This window comes from Bemisia tabaci, chromosome 6 (assembly GCF_918797505.1).
Source record: "Bemisia tabaci chromosome 6, PGI_BMITA_v3".
Taxonomy (NCBI): domain Eukaryota; kingdom Metazoa; phylum Arthropoda; class Insecta; order Hemiptera; family Aleyrodidae; genus Bemisia; species Bemisia tabaci.
In genome coordinates, this window is record NC_092798.1 from 31266097 (window position 1) to 31286800 (window position 20704).

At 39.4% G+C, this 20704-nt stretch overlaps 1 protein-coding gene across 2 annotated transcripts in view; it reads right to left on the reverse strand.

Moving 5' to 3' along the window:
- Positions 1-20704, reverse strand: part of LOC109044016 (protein C-ets-1) — a 247304-nt gene that overhangs the window by 210488 nt on the left and 16112 nt on the right. For both annotated transcript variants that reach the window (XM_019061474.2, XM_019061482.2), the window contains exon 2: positions 4306-4432. In XM_019061474.2, the coding sequence (XP_018917019.1) occupies positions 4306-4425 (120 nt within the window). In that variant the 5' untranslated portion in view covers positions 4426-4432. The remainder of the gene's footprint in view (positions 1-4305; positions 4433-20704) is intronic.

Sequence of the window (20704 nt, forward strand, 5' to 3'; positions counted from 1 at the left end):
TAATCGATCATTCACGCCTCGCCATGTGTGGAAAGAGTGTCAAGAACGTTCTGTATCCAGAAAGGAGTCATCTTGTCACGTTAAAATATGTTATTGAACGGACATATGGACTAAGCTCTACAAAATGAGCTTTATTTACCAACGCAAATATCTTTTCCAGCTGAATTTCAGAACGCAAGTTCTTGGAAAAATAATAATAATTTCAAGTCTAAGTTCACTCTCTTTAAAAAAGGGTTTTTTTCTTTCTAGGTTCATGTCCTTGGAAAACGTATTTCCTCTCGAAGGTCACCCTATTCTCATAGGCTAGGAACCAGGGCACCACACGCACTACATACCTCCATCTCATCGATTTTCTAGGTTGAAAAATGTGTATTTCCATTACAACTGGTAAAATTGTCCATAATGTTGTAATTTGTTAAAAAAAAAATAAACCAAGCAGTCTCTTTGAAAGTATCTGAGAGTAATTTTGTACGAGTGAGGAATAATCACTGAGCATTTTAAAAAATGATGGTTACTTTCTACAAAGCAGAAAAATATGATACAAAGATACGTATTTTTCTACTTCACCATTTTTATATACAACTTTCCTTAAGAGGAGTCTTCCGCAAAAATATAAAAATTAAAATTAAAAAAAAAAAAAAAAAAAAAAAAAAAAAAAAAAAAAAAAACCATACAATAGGTGTAAAAGGCTGATAATTTAGACAAATTACGATAACCACTGAGAGGAGAATCGACGTGAGAGATTCTATTGATTCCATCCTTTCGAGTCCTTACAAAAGTCTAAAATAAAAAACGAAGGGGAGCGACCCCCTCAAGGCTCAAACGAGGATTTTCTCTCCCTTTTTTTTCTAAGAGCACAGCACTCAAGATAAAAAAAAACCACTCGAAAAAATTAGTTCCAATTTCAAGTTCCGCTAGGCTTGACTTCAACCCCTGAAACGTATTTCCAAAAATACGAAAATAGGCGTTCGACCCTCGGGGGGAGCGAATGGGGCATGAATTCGAGCTTCGATTGAAACAAACAACCACTTAAAAGGATCCCCAACGACGGGGGAAGGGGTTACGCGCGTGCACAGAAAGATTTGACAGGAGAAGATAAGCCCTGCGCGCAAACATTAAGGGATGAATTACAGCGCTGAAATGAGACATGACGCAGGAAACAGATTCCCGAATGCTCGGCACTTACTTGCCAAATTATCACAAATCATCAGTGTTTGACTGTAATTATACAGGGCTGTCCCAGGATTAAGTACAAATATTGAAGGAGTTGATTCTTCGGGTCAAAAAAAAAAAAAAAGTTTTTGAGGAATAACTTTTCTTCCAAAAACGCTTTTTCCTAAGAGCTCCATTATAATCCCCTATTATCCCCAATCAGTTCCTATTATATCGAAAACAATAAGTCATAGCGAAAAAACGCTAGGTACATTGCCTCAATATTTTTCAACGCTAAATTTGGTGGTGCAGTCAAAAATTCATTCTGTTCACTAGAAACATTAATTTTGGCCACTTTAAGGTTCGATACCCCCCTCAAAATCAGTTTTCCCTTTTTTGGAGGTCAAAAATTAAAATAACGCTAAAAATTACCCCCAGTCACCAATTTTCATAAATATTGGTTGATAAGCATTTTCACAGTGTGAAAAAGACGCACTGGAAAAAAAAAACACATTGGATCTAGAGTCCAGACTCTTAAAAACATCGACAAGAAAAAATACTCTTGATTCAATCGGATTTGTGCTTAAATCAAGAACCAACCCTCTTAATTTGAGCGGATTTCCTTTTGATTTAAGCTAAAATCTGATTGAATCAAGAGTCATTTTTCTTGTCAATGTTTTCAAGAGTCTGGACTCTAGATCCAATGTGTTCTTTTTTCCAGTGCCTTTTTTTTTCTCCAACTTTGCGGGGCGGTGGCCGTGGCCCCCGGGGAAAGCGTTTTTGGAGAAAAAAAAGCTTTACCATGAAAACGTCTTTTTTTGACAGGAAGAAACGACTCCTTCGATATTCGTACTTATCATCCTGGGCCACCCTGTAGACTTAAAATGACGAGATTTTTTGGTAATTCTGGCAACGAGGCGCGACACCTTGCTCCTTGGACGGCTTGCGCGGCCCGCTACGCACCAAATGGACCGTCAACTCCGCTTTTTGGTGAATAATGAGCTCTTCCTCACCGAATTTGTCAAAAGTGAGCAGGTGCAAATTGCGACTGACGACACCCCGATCTGCGGAAATAATCAATAAATCCACGCGCCTTTCCGTGACGTCACCCGCGGAAAAAGACCAAATTAAATTACCATTTAACAGACCAGATAACCGAGTTTTTCTGCGTGCTTTAGAGTAATTTACCTATACTGAAGAGAGATTAGAGGTGATAATCACCTTGAAAATCATCCGCGTGCATTTGAACGTCAATACTCGAAAGGAAACTATTCATTATACAGAGGGGAGTTTCTAACACTAACATGGAATTAATTTATTCCTGTGGTAGATGAACGTTTTTAAAAACTCGCATTTTAGATGGATCCTTATGATGTCCATTAAACTGCGTGTCCCAGTGCATTTGGTTGCGTTAGCGATAAATGAGAGTCGGAAATTTTTATGGATGAACAGAAGTCTGCCGATAAATAGGTTTTAAAAGAATCTACTAAACACACGATTCTACCCTGAATTCCTCTCGGTCCGCGACAGATGAGCGATAAACAAGCACTACTTGAAAATTTAAGCGTTCTACACTTAGTTTTAAAATTCTTCATTTCATCACGGTGTCAATTGACACTTTGAGACTAATCATTTTACATTTGAAAGAAAAAGAAAATCAATCAAATCAATACATGAAATCCGTAGCAACTGCAGCATGCAGTTCGAGCCATAATCTTAATCACATGGTAATCACGCGATCTAATCATACAATTTACAGTTCACTGAATTCACTTGAACTGAAAAGTTATTTTCACGCATTATTGTAGCGGTTCATAAAAATTGATGCAGATATGAGATTCTAAGAACTGAAATATTCCTGGTTGATAAAAACTCGCGAAAAGACTACCAATAAAAATTACGGTTAATTTTCATCCCTTCCGTTGAACTACGAATGTAACTTCCGTACTGCTCTCAAAAAACGGAACTATTTCCGGATTTTCAAGACCAGTAGAAAAACTGTTTTACTTGCGACACAAACGCACATTTTTACTCTTTCTCGTGTAATTGTGCATGCTCATCGGTGACTTCAAAGAGTACGATGTAAATGCGACGGTAATTAAAATTCGGTGATAAGCTTGCCTTGATAAATTCGGTGCTAGGTCATTATTCCTAATTTTTTTTTCCTACATCAGGTTTTCCTAATACTTTTTTCCTACTCGTTTTTTGTCCCATTACAGCTAAGTCCTACGAGTGAGATGTCCCACTGGCTTTTTTCCTAAGGATGTTTGTCCTAATAATCCAATAATAATTGAAACGTAAACATGAGTAGAGTAGAGGGAAACTGTTGCAGAAAGAGTAAAGTTTTCTCAGCGAGCCGAATATAAATAAGGAGGAGGATGAAGCTCCACTACTTACGGGCATGCGGCCACAACTTTAACTTGTGAGGTACCTATGTTGTTTTTTTACTTTCTCGCTCCCCCAGTTTTAAAATTGAATTTAGGACGAATGCCCCTAGGAAAAAAGCCAGTAGGATATCTCACTCGTAGGACTAATTGTGATGGGACAAAAAACGAGTAGGAAAAAAGTATTAGGAAAAATTGCAGTAGGAAAAAATGTTTTAGGAAAAATGACTTGCCACCATAAATTCAAATGAATCAAGTATGACTCATTGCATCGTTTGCGAAAGTTGAATGAAAAGAAACTGCTCGAGACACAAACGCACCTTTGATTGCAAAAAGCGATTTCTTCGCTGTTTGATGACCTACCGGAAGGCACCTTCATTCTGATCAGAATCTGCGTGAAACATTTGATTTTTACTTTAAAAATTCAAGACGATTTTATTCTATCTCACCTTACTGATGAGACACTGAGACGTCTATACTTCCCCCGCCTGATCAGACACCACTAAAAGCGATGCGAAAATTTTGAGAGGAAAAGGTAAAGCTACTCTTACGCGTACACTCATACAATCAACGAAAGTAAAATATGTTCATTCTGCCGCAGATGCGGCCAATGGCGATCAAGAACCGTTCCTGTTTGACCTGCGCGCGCAGCTATATGGTGCGAGTACATTTTTAACGGCCCCCTAGAAAATGTCTTACTTTGGAGTAGAAGTGTAAGAGCAGCTTCAGAATTCACAGATAAAAATAAATAAAATAAAAGTCTCCTTACTTGATAATAATCTTTGTAGTACGGTTCCCGTTTGATCGGGTAAAAATCTTCTTCCTCCGAAGCCGGCGAGTGCGGGAGATCTTCAAACATGGAAATCGGACTTTCCACGCTGTAGGGCATCGTAACTCTGCAAAAAAGAAAGAGAGAAGGTGGATAATGAAAAATCGACTATTTAGAGAAACGGTAATTGTAAGAACAAGAAAAAATATTGGACAAAGAAAAAAATTTAATGCATACAAAAACATACGCGATTGTAGTACTGACTGTTAACTCCTGTAACTGTGTACTCCCTTATTGACGGCGCTCACGTTGAGCATTCGAAAATATTTACAACACTAAAAATTCAGGTTGTAACTGGTACAGTACAGATTGGTAGAATGTATTTGCACAAAAACATGACCGTGAAAATAAAAAAAGAGGAAAGTTTGTACGGTGAGGGGGTAAGTGGAGGACAACAATTTGATCACCTACGATGTTTCGATTAACAAGTAAACTGTGTTTGTGGTCTGAAGGGTTTTTCGAAAGATGGAATATGAATTAACGCAAGGTTATGAATCGGAGCAATTTTGTAAGAAAGTAAACATTTCGGTGCTAAATTAAGTGCTGGAGAAACATTGACCCATTCATTGAACTGTACTCTGTCATAATTTAGTTACACTGACACGGAATAAGTTCATCTTGTAGAGAGTCCTGAATTTCACGCACAATACGATGAATGGCCGATTCTCTTGATACACTATTTGCTGACTGATGAATAACAATTTTGGTACGCCTTGTAAATGTAAGAAAATTTAGGAGGCTTTTGAGGCGTACTGGCGCTTTAAATGGCTTTTGAGTGCGTTCTGTCACAAGATACATAGGTACAAGCAGGGCCGGATTTACTTACTTGCCGCCCATGGGCCTCCTGTATTTTGCCGCTCCCTTCTCATTCGTTTTGAAACATCAATAAAAACCATCAAGTGAGCGTGCCGGAGGGGGAGGGGTGCATAAGACACGTTTACTCGTGTTGGGCACATTTTTTGCGAAAGCCCTGTCAACATTACTAGCAAAATTTCACGGAACTTGGTGCAAAAGTTAAGTTCCGTAAACCTATCTCTGTGTGGGCAAGGCCTTCCATTTATATGAAATGAACGAAAATATTATGTAAGAACAAACATAAATGTGGTTTAATAATTTTAACTTCCGCTGCCGCGCCGCACTGTGTTTGGCGCAATGAGTGAAGTATTCCTACAGTCTTGTATACGCTATGCGTTTCACGCCGACCGCTGCTGCACGCATTGTCTTTGACGCAATGCGGGAAGTATTCAGGCAGTCTTGTAGGCGCTATGCGTTTCCCGCCGCCCGCTGCTGACCGCAGCGACTGCACTGTCTCTGACGCAGTGCGTGAAGTGTTCAGGCAGTCTTGTAGGCGCTAATATGTGTTACATGCCGACCGCCGCCGCGCCGCGCCGAGAGTTCCCCTCCTTTTCATCTCAAGTTCTCTCATCATTGCTCTCTGCGCCGCGCCGTTCCAGGCCAAATTCCGTGTTCGGTTTCTCTCTTAGTCTTAACTCGACTAATTAGAGGTGCTGTCTGTATCACAGAAAGACGACTCGGAGATTTACTCTCAGGAAATGAGAGATTTTGTCACCTTTTCTCGTTTGTAATTTTAAGCGCTCAGCCGATAGGCGGCGCTTTTTGATTTCGATTTGCCACTAGAGCTCTAGTATAGTAGGGCGCTCAAGCGATCAAATGGCGCACCAACTCATCGATGCACGAAACGCCATTTTTACTTTTTTTTTTTTTTGATTACCTCATTATGCCTCTGTGAATACGATTAAATGCAAATTAGCGTAAGAAATAAATAACAGTCCTAAAACTCTCTTTGCTATGCGGTTTATAGTTATCCTATAATTACTTCTGAAAGTTCAAGATTCGCGTTCTGTTTTCCGAAAACTTTTCCACCGGTGATAACCTTATTCGGAGACCTTAGTAGAATTCGCCTACATCTAGGTTATGTGTCTTTGACCTAGGTACTGGAGAGTATTGCCATCCTTTTGCCCTTCTCTAATTGGTTCATGAGTTTTGGCGTCTTTGGCCCTCTTCTGGCTTAATAAGATCAATGTTCATTTTCTGTAGGTACATAGCCGCGATTCAGATTCAGATCAGATGACACTACTCTCCCGTATTTGCTTCTCGCGTCTCGCTTACTCCTTTGTGTTTTCATATTTCGTCCATCTCCCTCCATCCATAATTAATTCCATAATCCATCCGCCTCGTTTAAGATTGTGTTGTGAAATTTAAGATTGTGAAATTGTCTGAAATTTGAAGCATAATATTTTGGAATTATTCAAAGTATGTCGTGTCTTGTCTTCAGACTCGTTCTGCCCACCTCGTGAAGTTTGTGAAAGTTTCTGAAGTATAATGCTGTGAAATTATTTGACCAATTATCATGCTACCTCAGAGACTGTTTTAGTGTTTTTGGGTTAATTAAAGTATGTCAGGTAGGAGATCTGCCATTTGCGATACATGCAAAATGCTTCATTATACTAGTGTACCACAGTTGTTCTCAAGCACCAATTACAACACGGTTTGCATTTTTATGCTGAATAGCATAGATAAACGACTGGAGCATTTTGCGCAGCTCAAGCGCAGGGATTTGTACCTTCGTAATTGTCACCACCTCATCGCTGCAAATTATGAAAAGGACCGCTCGAGTGTATCCTTGATCATAGAATATCTGTTATTCTCAAAGCGATGTCGTCATCACATCCCTGTCAGTTCACAACTTCTAATTATTGAGTTTAACTAGGTGTCAAAAAATCTGAGATATCTGAAGTAGCAGAAAATTGTGTACTTTCAAAGTCTAAGATTTTTTGCGGCACCGACAGTTTCATAAATCTTCCTTATAACACTCTACTCTGAAACCGCTACATTCTACCTCTCACATTGCTCCATAACAAAGGTATGTGTTAGCCTCTTATTTGTACTAAAAATTCTAGGTTTCATGACTCATTTACTCATTCACTCTCTGGTGAATTTGGTTCCGTCAGATTCATTGCAAGACACCTTATGTGTTATCTCCGCAGACCTAACACAGACATTTGAACGCTCAATGAGAGCAAAATTTCAACTGGCCTGTTGTCTACTTTTCAGTAAAGAGGGTAAATAACCTTCCTTAAGGACTCGCTTTGAGACGATAAAACAAGGTTTCTCCATTACTTACCGTAAGACGATAATAAGTGTTCCACCAGACTATGTAGGAGATGAGGTTGAAAGTTACATCACCTCCATGTGTGAGGAAGTTTTCTTACCTACAACCTGATTTTATGACTTACAATAACAAAAGATACTGCTTTCGCCTGGCATTTTTTCATGCGTCGCATCGTCTAATAAACGGGGACCTACATTTACTTGATTCCATGAATAGGTAAAATGGCAGAGAGAATTTCGTCGAATGATCACTACGGCCATCTCTCATCCAGTTGGAGAACTTTTACTTACCTTTGATTAAAAAATTCATGAACCATAGAGTTTTTGGAAATTGAGTACACAATATTATTGTGAAAGATTTTTGAGGTTGAGTCTTTGTTTACATTCTCAAAGTATCAAAAGTTCTACAGTTTCATCGTGTTTCCTCCTAACTTTGTCAGCTTATGAGCAATGGCTCCTAATTTACTCAACTCCTCAGCAGGCCAAAACTCTATACCTCTACAGATACATATGAGAATCATGCGTTTCAACGAAACCTACGAGTCCTCTTATCATCACTCAGGAACCACCGATCTTTTCTGCAGGTGTCATGGACCATTCATGACAAATACTGTTGCAACCACCCTTATCCTAGGTACATATTTATGCATAGTAATTCTAGTGATCAGCTCCATACTCACAATGTAATTTCTGTAAAATACAGTTGGACGGTGGAATTACCAGACCCCGTATCTCGGTTTGCGACGTTGTAGACTTCCTTTCATACTTTCTTCTTTACACGGAAAACCAACCAACATCAATTTATAAAAACTTCTGCAATTTTTCTTCTCTGTGCAAAGAAAACTCTGTGAAAACCAAGGAGGAAAAATGATTTGTTCTCTGTCAAAAGAATAAAATGGGAGCGGAGATTTTTAAGCACCGCAAACGAGATACATGGTCTGCTAGTTTCACTGTTGACTTGTTACGATATACCTATACCTACAATATCCCTATAGATTACATTGAAGATATTACTGTCCCTGTAACAGTGACTGATTCGAATGTTATCACAGTAGAGGGTTTCAGATATTTGGGCCAGCATGGTTTATTAATTACACAGAACGTAAGTTACCTTTATAAATTAAGGCGTAGAGGCAACTTCTGCCTTTGGTTGGCCAGAAATTTCTGTAAACGCATTTAAATTCCTAAAATTTATGAGAAATTCCGAATCTACTAAATGAAAGCAAGGATTTCAGGAGAACATGATTAACAATTTGCTGTCAGAAGGAAAACTGCGGAAGGAAAGTGGGAAAGATTTTTCACTAAGGCTCAACATAATATGAGGAGGAAAAAATGAATGTAATTTCCGTTTACCCTGGTTATAATTCTGGTATTGCAAGAATTCTCTTTCTCTATTTACGTAATTACGTATTAGATTATTGTATTGTATGAAATCCTGTTATCACGAAGACAGAGTATCATAGAGCATAAACAATAAACATAGGAAAGGTTGTGTCTGATCATGAGTCATTAGAAGGTTTTAGCGTAGTGTGCTGCAACCTAGCGGACACATGGTGCCTTCGATTCGCGAAAAGTTACCTTCAGTACTCACAATCAGTTGCAGTTGATTGATTTCGTTTATTGTCTCATCATTTACCTATTAATATTTATATTTCGTTCATTTATTTACCTATAATATTTTTTACGTGTCCAATTAGGGCATCATTAAAACAATTAATTTGGCCTCGTTAAGTGATACGTTCATCTTTGATACATTTTCTTCAAATGATCTAGAAAAGTTATTTTTTTGGAGCCGTAATAGTTTTCTCTGTTTTTATGAGAAATCGAGGATTTTTTATGTATTAATATTTCGGTACTTAAGTAATGGATCATTATTTTTCTTATGGATCTTGGATTTTTTTCGGGGGGGGGGGGGGGGAAGGAACAATTTTAGATGTTTTAATTATTGCAAATTTTAACATACTCAGTTAATAGGTAGTAAATTAAATCTGGGACTCATTAAAATTGCGCTCACCGCTGAGCGCTTCTCTAATACCCACGTATTAGAACTTTCCCGCTTGTTTTTTTTCTGAATCCGATTTTTCTTTAAAGCTACATTTAAAAAAATTGCAAATTTGCCGCCCCCTACATTTGCCGCCATGGGCCGCGGCCCATGTGGCCACCCCCTTAATCCGGCCCTGGGTGCAAGATGCATTTTGCGCACTTGATAATTTTAAGCAGGGTGGCTGCTATTGATACTTTGAGATTTTTGAGAAAATAATAGTAAGAGGTCGTAAAGTTATTCACTTAAAAGAAATTCAAAGCAAAGTTTTCAAGCTATTCACAAATCGATCTACTCTCGAGTATATGTGTTAACTTGACCTGAGGAGGCGCTTCCTTAAACAAGAGAAGGTTGTTATGATCATGAAGCGAGTAAACTCGTGTTGGAAGGTGACCGAGGGCAACCGTGAATCTCCACTCTTCCTCGCACAGTGTGAACGAAACGAGCACTTTTTGTGACTGAAGTTAAAAATGAAAGAAAGAAAGTAGGTATAAGCATTTTGGCAGGTCGAAGATTTAAAAAAAAAAAGTGTACTACAGCCAAAAACCAGCCCTTAGAATGTTTTCACTGTTGATCGACTACTGTCGAACAACTATTTCGGTGATAAACCTATACGCGGAAAAACGTGTTCGTGTTCATGTCTACGGAAATAGGTCGAAATGGCATCGGCTAGATTTTAGGTAGAGAACAGCCCTACCGAAAGGTGGCTAGTTTTTTGAAAGGGGCTGAGACCTGCCCCAAATCAAGCACTCCAAAAAATAACTCCCGCTGTGAAAGCCGCACCTACGGGCTACATAGACGTATACCTCCGTTTCGGGCTTGGAGACCGAAGTTCCGGGTGCAGCAATCGTTGCTCCGGCCACTGAATCCGGATTAGTCGAAGCTACGGCTACAGCACCCGGAACTTTCGGCTGAGCCCGAAACATACGGCGGACAGTATGTTATACATTCGTGGATTCAGACATTTCGAACTAAAGGGCGGACCCCATACCCACCGAGAGGTCTAGGGGGTGTAGGATATCCTCAGGATTGTTTTGGGGGTTTTTTGAGGCGAACGTGGGGGAGATTGGCGTGCACCCCCCTTTCTTGGAATTGCCGATGTGTCTATAGATCCCGCGACTTATATTCGGTGAGGTGATACCATTCTAGTATACAGTCCTAGAGTCGTATGGATGGTGTCATTATCATTCGATTACAATTTTGACGGCGATCAAAATTAAAGGGCGGCCCGGGGGAGGGGGCTGTTTACAGGGCGATCTAGGGTTAAACGTCCAGACTGCAGGAGCCGAAACACCCCCAAACCTCCTCTTTAAATTGAGGTTTCGATATTTTTTTTTAGATAACTAGAGGGCTCCGCCCCCTGGCCGCTCCGCGGCCCAACCCCCTCGTATATTCTGTCAATTCGTTATGAAAATATCACTTAATTTTTTTTAATTTACATTATTCTCGTAAATTGTATTAATATTAATACTGCTGAAGTTCTGTTAAGTGCTTATTCATTCAAAAGATCATCTTCAATTTAGCTAAAAACTTACTTCAATTAAGGTTGGAGTTTTAAAAAAAGGTGAATAATCAGTTTGAAACGGTTTATATGGGATAAAATAAAATGGATGGAAAGCAAATAGGATAGAATATAATATAATATAAACGAAATATAATAGGTTTGTCATTAATAAAACGGGATGTATTTATATTAACCTTGATAAAAGGCCACAGGTCGGTTTGATATTTAAATTAAAGAGTGGCGGTGATGCGTAACAATTTTTGGATTTGCTGCTGCAATTCCCGAGTAGTAGTGATCGCCATAAATTGCGATTTAATCGGAGAATATATCGCGATTTTATCGACGTCGCGATTTATTGCAATATTATCGGATAAAAAAATCGCGATTTTATCGACGGCGAATCATCGCAATATTATCGGGAGAACAATCGAATCGGGAATTTTTTTTAATTTTGTTTTTTGAAGGTTAAAACTGAAAAACCAAGTGGTGAAAAATACTCAGCTGTTTTTCATCACATGATAATGAAGTAATGCAACTGATAATGAAAAATAAGTCGCAAAGATAGGAGAAAAGAATTGTAATGAAATACATACAATTATTAATGATCAAAAATTAAATTCATATAATTTCGAACAGTAGAGAAATAGGAAGATTCGTAATTTTTTGTATAAATGGGGAAATTTGGGGGAATTTGGAATCGATAAATGCGGTTATCGAAACGTGCGATTATCGATACATGCGATTTGTTGTGTTTGATTGTGTTTCATGGTGTGTTTGATGTGTTTGATTGTGTTTCTTGATGTGTTTGTTGTGTTTGATGTGTTTGATTGTGTTTCATGATGTGTTTGTTGTGTTTGCATATGTGTATTGTTGTGTTTATGTGTTTGATTGGTTTATGTATGTTTTGTTGTTTTAATGTGTTTGATTGTGTTTCATGATGTGTTTGTTGTGTTTGATGTGTTTTAGGTGTATCATGATGTGTATATTGCGTTTTACGTGTTTCATGATGTGTTTGATGTGTTTGCTATGTTTCATGATGCATTTGATGTGTTTTATCCCGGTTCCTTAACATAGTTACATCCACTATTATAAATGACTATCCTGTATAGGTAAAATTCCTCCCTTTTATCCCGGTTATTATGAAGAAATCCCGTTTTATCCCAGTCAATACTGCTTTAGAACAAACGATGTATCGAATATCGATACACAAAGATCGATATCCTTCCTGTTATCCCGGTTTATTAATATAGGTACATCCCGTTCATCCATGACTATCCTGTATAGGTAAAATTCCTCCCTTTTATCCCGGTTATTATGAAGAAATCCCGTTTTATCCCAGTCAATACTGCTTTAGAACAAACGATGTATCGAAGATCGATACACAAAGATCGATATCCTTCCTGTTATCCCGGTTTATTAATATAGGTACATCCCGTTCATCCATGACTATCCTGTATAGGTAAAATTCCTCCCTTTTATCCCGGTTATTATGAAGAAATCCCGTTTTATCCCAGTCAATACTGCTTTAGAACAAACGATGTATCGAAGATCGATACACAAAGATCGATATCCTTCCTGTTATCCCGGTTTATTAATATAGGTACATCCCGTTCATCCATGACTATCCTGTATAGGTAAAATTCCTCCCTTTTATCCCGGTTATTATGAAGAAATCCCGTTTTATCCCAGTCAATACTGCTTTAGAACAAACGATGTATCGAAGATCGATACACAAAGATCGATATCCTTCCTGTTATCCCGGTTTATTAATATAGGTACATCCCGTTCATCCATGACTATCCTGTATAGGTAAAATTCCTCCCTTTTATCCCGGTTATTATGAAGAAATCCCGTTTTATCCCAGTCAATACTGCTTTAGAACAAACGATGTATCGAATATCGATACACAAAGATCGATATCCTTCCTGTTATCCCGGTTTATTAATATAGGTACATCCCGTTCATCCATGACTATCCTGTATAGGTAAAATTCCTCCCTTTTATCCCGGTTATTATGAAGAAATCCCGTTTTATCCCAGTCAATACTGCTTTAGAACAAACGATGTATCGAAGATCGATACACAAAGATCGATATCCTTCCTGTTATCCCGGTTTATTAATATAGGTACATCCCGTTCATCCATGACTATCCTGTATAGGTAAAATTCCTCCCTTTTATCCCGGTTATTATGAAGAAATCCCGTTTTATCCCAGTCAATACTGCTTTAGAACAAACGATGTATCGAAGATCGATACACAAAGATCGATATCCTTCCTGTTATCCCGGTTTATTAATATAGGTACATCCCGTTCATCCATGACTATCCTGTATAGGTAAAATTCCTCCCTTTTATCCCGGTTATTATGAAGAAATCCCGTTTTATCCCAGTCAATACTGCTTTAGAACAAACGATGTATCGAAGATCGATACACAAAGATCGATATCCTTCCTGTTATCCCGGTTTATTAATATAGGTACATCCCGTTCATCCATGACTATCCTGTATAGGTAAAATTCCTCCCTTTTATCCCGGTTATTATGAAGAAATCCCGTTTTATCCCAGTCAATACTGCTTTAGAACAAACGATGTATCGAAGATCGATACACAAAGATCGATATCCTTCCTGTTATCCCGGTTTATTAATATAGGTACATCCCGTTCATCCATGACTATCCTGTATAGGTAAAATTCCTCCCTTTTATCCCGGTTATTATGAAGAAATCCCGTTTTATCCCAGTCAATACAGCTTTAGAACAAACGATGTATCGAATATCGATACACAAAGATCGATATCCTTCCTGTTATCCCGGTTTATTAATATAGGTACATCCCGTTCATCCATGACTATCCTGTATAGGTAAAATTCCTCCCTTTTATCCCGGTTATTATGAAGAAATCCCGTTTTATCCCAGTCAATACTGCTTTAGAACAAACGATGTATCGAAGATCGATACACAAAGATCGATATCCTTCCTGTTATCCCGGTTTATTAATATAGGTACATCCCGTTCATCCATGACTCTCCCGTATAGGATGTAAAATTCCTCCCTTTTATCCCGGTTATTATGAAGAAATCCCGTTTTATCCCAGTCAATACTGCTTTAGAACAAACGATGTATCGAATATCGATACACAATGATCGATATCCTTCCTGTTATCCCGGTTTATTAATATAGGTACATCCCGTTTTTCTAGGACTATCCTGTATAGGTAATAATCCTCCCTTTTATCCTGGTTATTAGAAGAAATACATCCCATTTTTATACCTGTCTACCTATCAATAATTCCTTTACGGAAGAATACATTTAAATTTCCCGGGGATTTTCAATGACGTTTTCTGATTGGTTAATGAAAGACCAATGAGAATGCGAAATGACACGGACGTACACACAAAAAAGGCCCCCCCCTTTTTTATTCTTTTTTACTATAGTAAGGATATATGAATTCAGAGCATATGCAGAGGAGTACACACATGAGATTTGGCTCACGACCGTTACCAAAATTCAGGGAAAACGATTTACTTTCTGAATTTTTTTTTTTGTTGGGAGGGGGGGGGGTAGCTCCGACTGGGGGCTCTTTTGGAAAAAACTTTACATAGAAAAAAGTCTTCTTTGACCCATAGAACACGCTCCTGCAGTCTGGCCGTTTAGCCCTGGATCACCCTGTATTGCCCTAATTCAGAAATTGTCTACTTTTTGCCAACTGTTCACCGCGCCCGGAGCGTCGACTAAGAGCTCGTGTAAGACGAGCCTCCAGCCGCGAGGACGTGAGAGGAGGAGTGGAGGGTAAGGGGCGTGATGGAAGGAGCAAGGAACCAAGTTAACCGAGTGTAAGAACAGTATTGGTCTTGAGCCTCCGGGGCCTTCTGGACCTAGTCTCGGTGACAGAGCCTGCTTCATGCGACGCCTGAGACGAGAACCGTGGGAGTTTGGTCGAGTCAGGCCTCCTATCCATTCTCTACCCTCGTAGCCCCCCATCCCCCTTCCCCACTCCCCGTTCTAGCGCCCCGACCGCAAGAGAGCTGATCCTGCTAATCGCTGCATCAGTCAGCATCTTCTCTGTCACGTCGATACGAATCCAGATTTTGAGAATGCCACTGATTTCCTGATCATCTCAGGTGCATATATTACATTTAGTTCTTTTTGTTTTCATTGATGACATTAGTATTTTGAGCAAAAATGCACCTAAATAAATTTCTGCCCTTCGAGATATCAGCGGGCTGATTATTGAAATTGATAGACAAAGCTATCGAAAAAGAAGACAAAAGGGATACGAAGGAATCCTATTGGTGGAGGCGGGCGGTCGCAATAGACAAAGGAGGTTGGTAAAAGACTGACTGGACTGAGTTAAGTAGAAAGGAACCAACCCACATTTTGGAAAACGTTGACTTATAAGTGGTTTTGAACTTAACCACTGCTCTACTATCTATCGCCAAAAATTCAAAGTTTTTGTTGGAGCAAATTTTGCAGAAATTGAACTTGAAGTTTATCTTTTACATTGAGTATTATGCAGGAGCCAAACTTTAAACCTCTTTTTCTCGGTTCTATCCCGATGTGGCTTGGTTCCTTTCTGTTTAACTCCGTCCAACTAACGGCAACCCTCAAGAGACTTTATAATAAATCCATCATATAACCCCTCAGTTTATGAACGAATTTCAACCAATAGGATCACTCTGGAATCCCTATGTCATCTTTGTCTATCGCTTTGTCTATAAATTTCAACAATCAGCCCGCTGGGGGAGACCGACCGTCAGCCCCATTCGAAAGTGGATCGTATATTTTAAAACCGCACATCTCAGGATCAGCGTAAGATATGGCCAACATGTTTTTTTTTAAAAAGCGGGGGTACGCCTTCTGCTCGCTTCTCGCTCCAGGCATTATGCGTTACGCGTTACTCTGGTAATTTTATACTATGTAGTAAGATATGGGTTTTTTTTAAAGAACTTGGAAAAACAGTATTGGTTACGTGCTTCTCTTAGTAATAAGAGAAAGCTCACTTACTATGACGCAAAAAATATAGCAGCAAAATAACTAATTATCTAATCTTCCTATTGTTCCTGTAGGCAGATTCCAGAGCTTCATGAAAAAACCAAAAGCAACCAAATTTTTTCTCACAGTTCTTGCGACATTAATGTTGGGCTTTGAATGTTTACACAATCATCAAACTGAGCGAAAGTACTTTAAAATTGTTGCCAGAACTACGAGAACATTCGGTTAGCTTACGTCAAATAAATGTGGGAACCACGAGTTGAAGTGACGCGTAGAATATGCTGCCGTGCTAAGGAAGAACGCTGTACGGACATTCGAGAGTTGCCAAATTTCTTTCGATAAAATGTATATTTTTGAGGAAAGCTGTGCATATTTTTCCTTGAAATTTTCAGGGACTCCAGGTGAAATTGCGAACAAAATTATCTGAAAAATTGGAAGGAAAATATTCATGAGTTTACCAGGGAATTCGTATTTTATCAAAGGGAATTTGGCAACGCCTGAAGATTCATACGTCGTTCTTCCTTAGCACGGCAGTATGGGTAATACTCCAAGCGGTTTTTTCCCGAAAGGCACACATAAACAGCCACAAAACCGCTTGAATTGAGTGGCCTCTTCACTTCTTCGGCTCTCATGACTCACGGCTTTTATCTCTGTTTATGTTTACATATTTTGCGTCTTTGCTCCACGTTTTGCAGGAGTAGCGACTCCTTAAGTTGCCACGTCTAAGTATGATGAAATCCGGGCATTTATGCTTTGGACTTCTATTACGTCTCAACTACAATTTAACAACTCAAAATAGCGAAAGTTTGGGCGACGATTGCTGTCGGGCATACAGTTACCTCTTTGGGGTCGTGTTCCAGACGAATACTTCCTAAGGGAAGTTCCTGCACTCAATATTCACGGAGCAATCTCCCTTTAATAAGCATGATAGATGGAACTATCTGCTGAGTTTGTGCCATTGTGGTTTATTCTTACACAAAAATCTCTTTAATGGTCCATCAAAGGCAATCGGTGTATTCGTTACAAGTTACTACGATGTTATTAGAGAGGAAACTTACAAATTCTTACTTTAAAAAAAATCTCCGGCCGTGGAATCCGTGCTTACGCGCTATATAGACATACCGTCCACGTTCCGGACTCAGTGGCCGGAAGTTCCGGGCGTAGCACCCGGAGCAGTAGAAACTACGGCTCCAGCACCCGGAACTTTCGGCCTCTGAGCCCGGAACGAACGGTATATCTACAAAGACCGTAACTTTTTGTTCAGGGCACCTGTCATTCGGGGTTCCCCGCATGGAGAGTCCACAGTTCTCCTGAAAATTAACCTCAGCCCAAAATGGACAATTGGACACTCATGTCATTGACTCAATGGGCCCTCAGAAGCAGGGGAGGGAAATGAGAGGAGGGGGGTGAGAGGAGGGGGGGAGAGAGGGTGGTTTGAAATTTGATCGACATATAAGAGGAGCCCTGGACAATTTTTTTGCTTGGGGGGGGGGGGGGGGGTTAGAACTTGGTTACACCATTGAAGGCAGACTGCCTCTCGTGTAACACTGACCTGGCAACACTTGGAAACCGCACTCAAAAGATAAATCGAGTGACTACACAGTGAGCACTTAAAAAATTGCTTTCGTGCCGAGTGCGCCCGTACACGAATGGGTGATCACGATGCCATTTTCGCGGGCACTCGCTTGAAATCCGCGAACCTGGAATCCTTGAACGGTCCCTCGAATCGCTGGCAACTCTGCACCAAGGTGCAACAAATTCCGTCGCCGGGTACTCAATCTTTAAATTTAGAAATTCAAGACTCCCCCCGTCCCGATCCTTCCAGTTTTGCGCGATAAACAAAATCGGTTTCGGAATTTTCGCGATCGTATAGCTTTGAGAGGCTTGACAGAATAAGATGATTCTTGGTCGAATTGGGACAACTGCGAGTTGCTTATTCTCCACAGCCTGACGGCCTCCTCAAGTGTCAATCATTCGTTTCGCGAAAAGAAAACAAGGGCACAGCATTGCTACCAAAACTATTCATTTTCCTTTATCCAACCTGAAAACTCACAAATTTACATTGTTCTTAAAAATTGCGTACCCCCCCCCCCCCCCCAAAAAAAAAAATTGAATTAAACCAGGAGATAACCCTGTGAATTTCATTCCATGGTCTGTTTTCCGTTATTTTATTGTTCAAAAAGAAGTTACGCATTTCCAACAACATTGAAATGGTTTCCGCGCATTTTGCAAAATGTAGCTCAATTTTACTGGAAATAAATTACAAAACTATCAGACTAGTGCATAGGAGTCGTCAAGGTTTGCACCGACAATGAAATCTTGACCTCTTTTTGTAAAAAAAAAACGTCGGATACGATTTAAAAAGAAAATGCCTTCAAAACTGAAGAAAAATCTAAATTTTTCACATAGGTTTATCAGACTTTCCTAGGGAACCAAAATTGTAATACCTTCTGATTTGTTTTTTTCTTAATTGTAAGCCTAATAATTTCGCAAGGAAAAAAGAATTTAATAAAATTGATTCGGAAAAATTTTGATGCATTCATCCATCATTGTGATTCAACCGCATCAAGAGGAGCACATATAGTTTCATTCAGACAGAAGTTAGATGTTCTTCAGAACTTTCATGATGTTAAAGGGCCTTAAACTGTCTGTTTTCAAAAAACACTTAAGACAATCAAATCCTCCTGTGGTATGTCGACTACCTCTACTTGATAATGTGTATTTGCTAATGGACAAACGTACATTGAAGTGAGACGTCATTACTTTATTATCTTCGATAAAGGCAATCGCCAGACAGAGACAGTGAGAGAACTGTGAACCGCATTCCAGTTGATACTTTTGAAGCATTATCGATATCCGAATAAGTGGGTCAAAGTAACTCATAAATTGCCCGTTTCCCATGGCAAAAAATCTTGCATTAGCAAATTTTCTTTTTTTTAAGATGCGCGGTAAATTAGAGAAATGCTACTACATAATGCTCACTAACTTTTAAAATTTTTGAACGACACGGTCAGGCAACGGATCGCAACTTACTTAAAATTTGTGGGGAGAGAAAAGGGGCAAGAATGAAAAAAAAAAAGACACCCGCACACTCCTCCCTTCCCCAACTCGCACCAATTGAAAATATTTTGCAAAGTTATGTAGAATAGAATAGAATAGAAAGATATGAGATATGTTGGATTCTCCGCAGCCCGTGATAAGATACAAATTAAAACAATTAAAACAGCAGGTAACAAGGGGGTTTTTTTTTTTAAATGATAGTAGCACCGAGGAATTTCGGCTAGAAATACCAAAGCCTTCTTCAGTTGGATAGAAAACAAGAGAAATTTAAAAATTTAAAAACTTAGTACTCGGTTGCACCTTTCCAAAACGAGATGAATGTTCCATCATTCATGTTGTTGTAATCCTCTTCAAAACATTCATCTCGTTTTGGAAATGTATGACAGAGTGCTAAGTCTTTAAATTTTTAAATCTTTCTTCTGTTTTATCCAACTGAAAAAACTTATGGTGTTTCCAGCAAAAACGTCTTGGTGTTACTTGTGTTAAAAAGCCTTGTTAAACTTGTTACCCGCTGTTTTAATAATTGTTTTAATGAATAGAAGGATAGCGTCGAAAACATCTTGCAAACTTGGACCTCAACAAGGCAAGGTTGATGACAAATTCAGCGAGTGATAACCGTTAAAGGTCGGCAACAGTCCCCCTCCACCCAGAGTCACCGCCATTTTTTAAATTTTGAGGTCTTCGTGGGGCCCAGTGTCCTCTCTCCGTGAGAGTACTCTACCTCCACCCTATTTGCACGAAACGAATGAAATATATTTACCCCGAGAGCGAAATATTAATACACCAACGAGCAACAAGAACGGGTAACCCTTGCAACGGCCCAGGTCGGAACATGGTCTCCGCCCTCTTGGAAAAAGAGGCAAACGAGGCTGAACGAGGGGTGAAATTTGAGCCAGCCCGATGTCGAAGATAACCCGACCGACGGGATCCTGGGGGCACTGCACTCCGGTGCCGTGCTAAGGAAAAACGCCGTACGAGCCTTCAGGCGTTGCAAAATTTCTTTCAATAAATCACGAATTTTCGGGACAATTTGTTAAAGTTTTTCCTCCAATTTTTCAGATAATTTTGTTCGCAATATCACCTAAATTTCCTGAAAATGCCAAGGTATAATATCCATAGATTTCGTCAGAGACAAACATTTTATCGAAGGAAATTTGGCAACTCTCAAATGTTCATACGCCGTTTTTCCTCGGCATGGCAGTCTGCCACTTGCCACTTGTTGGTGGGTCTTCTCATCTTCGGCCTCCATCAGTCGAGGTGCCTGCCCTGAGCTAGTTCCGAGGCTTTCTTTTTTCGCGCAGTGTTCGTACTCGTTATAGAGGCCCAAATTCAATTCAGCTAAAGGGCTGAACTCGCTGCGCCTTAAATAGACCGCGTGAAGCAAAAAGAAACCAAGTCACATCAACTTTTGCCAAATTTAATTTTTCACAAGAAAACAAACAGTTGTGCAGATTTTTGTAAACATTTCAGAGACTTTTCTTTTGCTTAGTACGAGGTATATTCCTTAAAATGTTCAAAGTAATTCGCACAAACGAGCTCTTGTAAAAAATGTAACTGTCTGGTTAAATTTGGCAATAGCTGATGTGGCTTGGTACCTTTCTGATTAACGCGG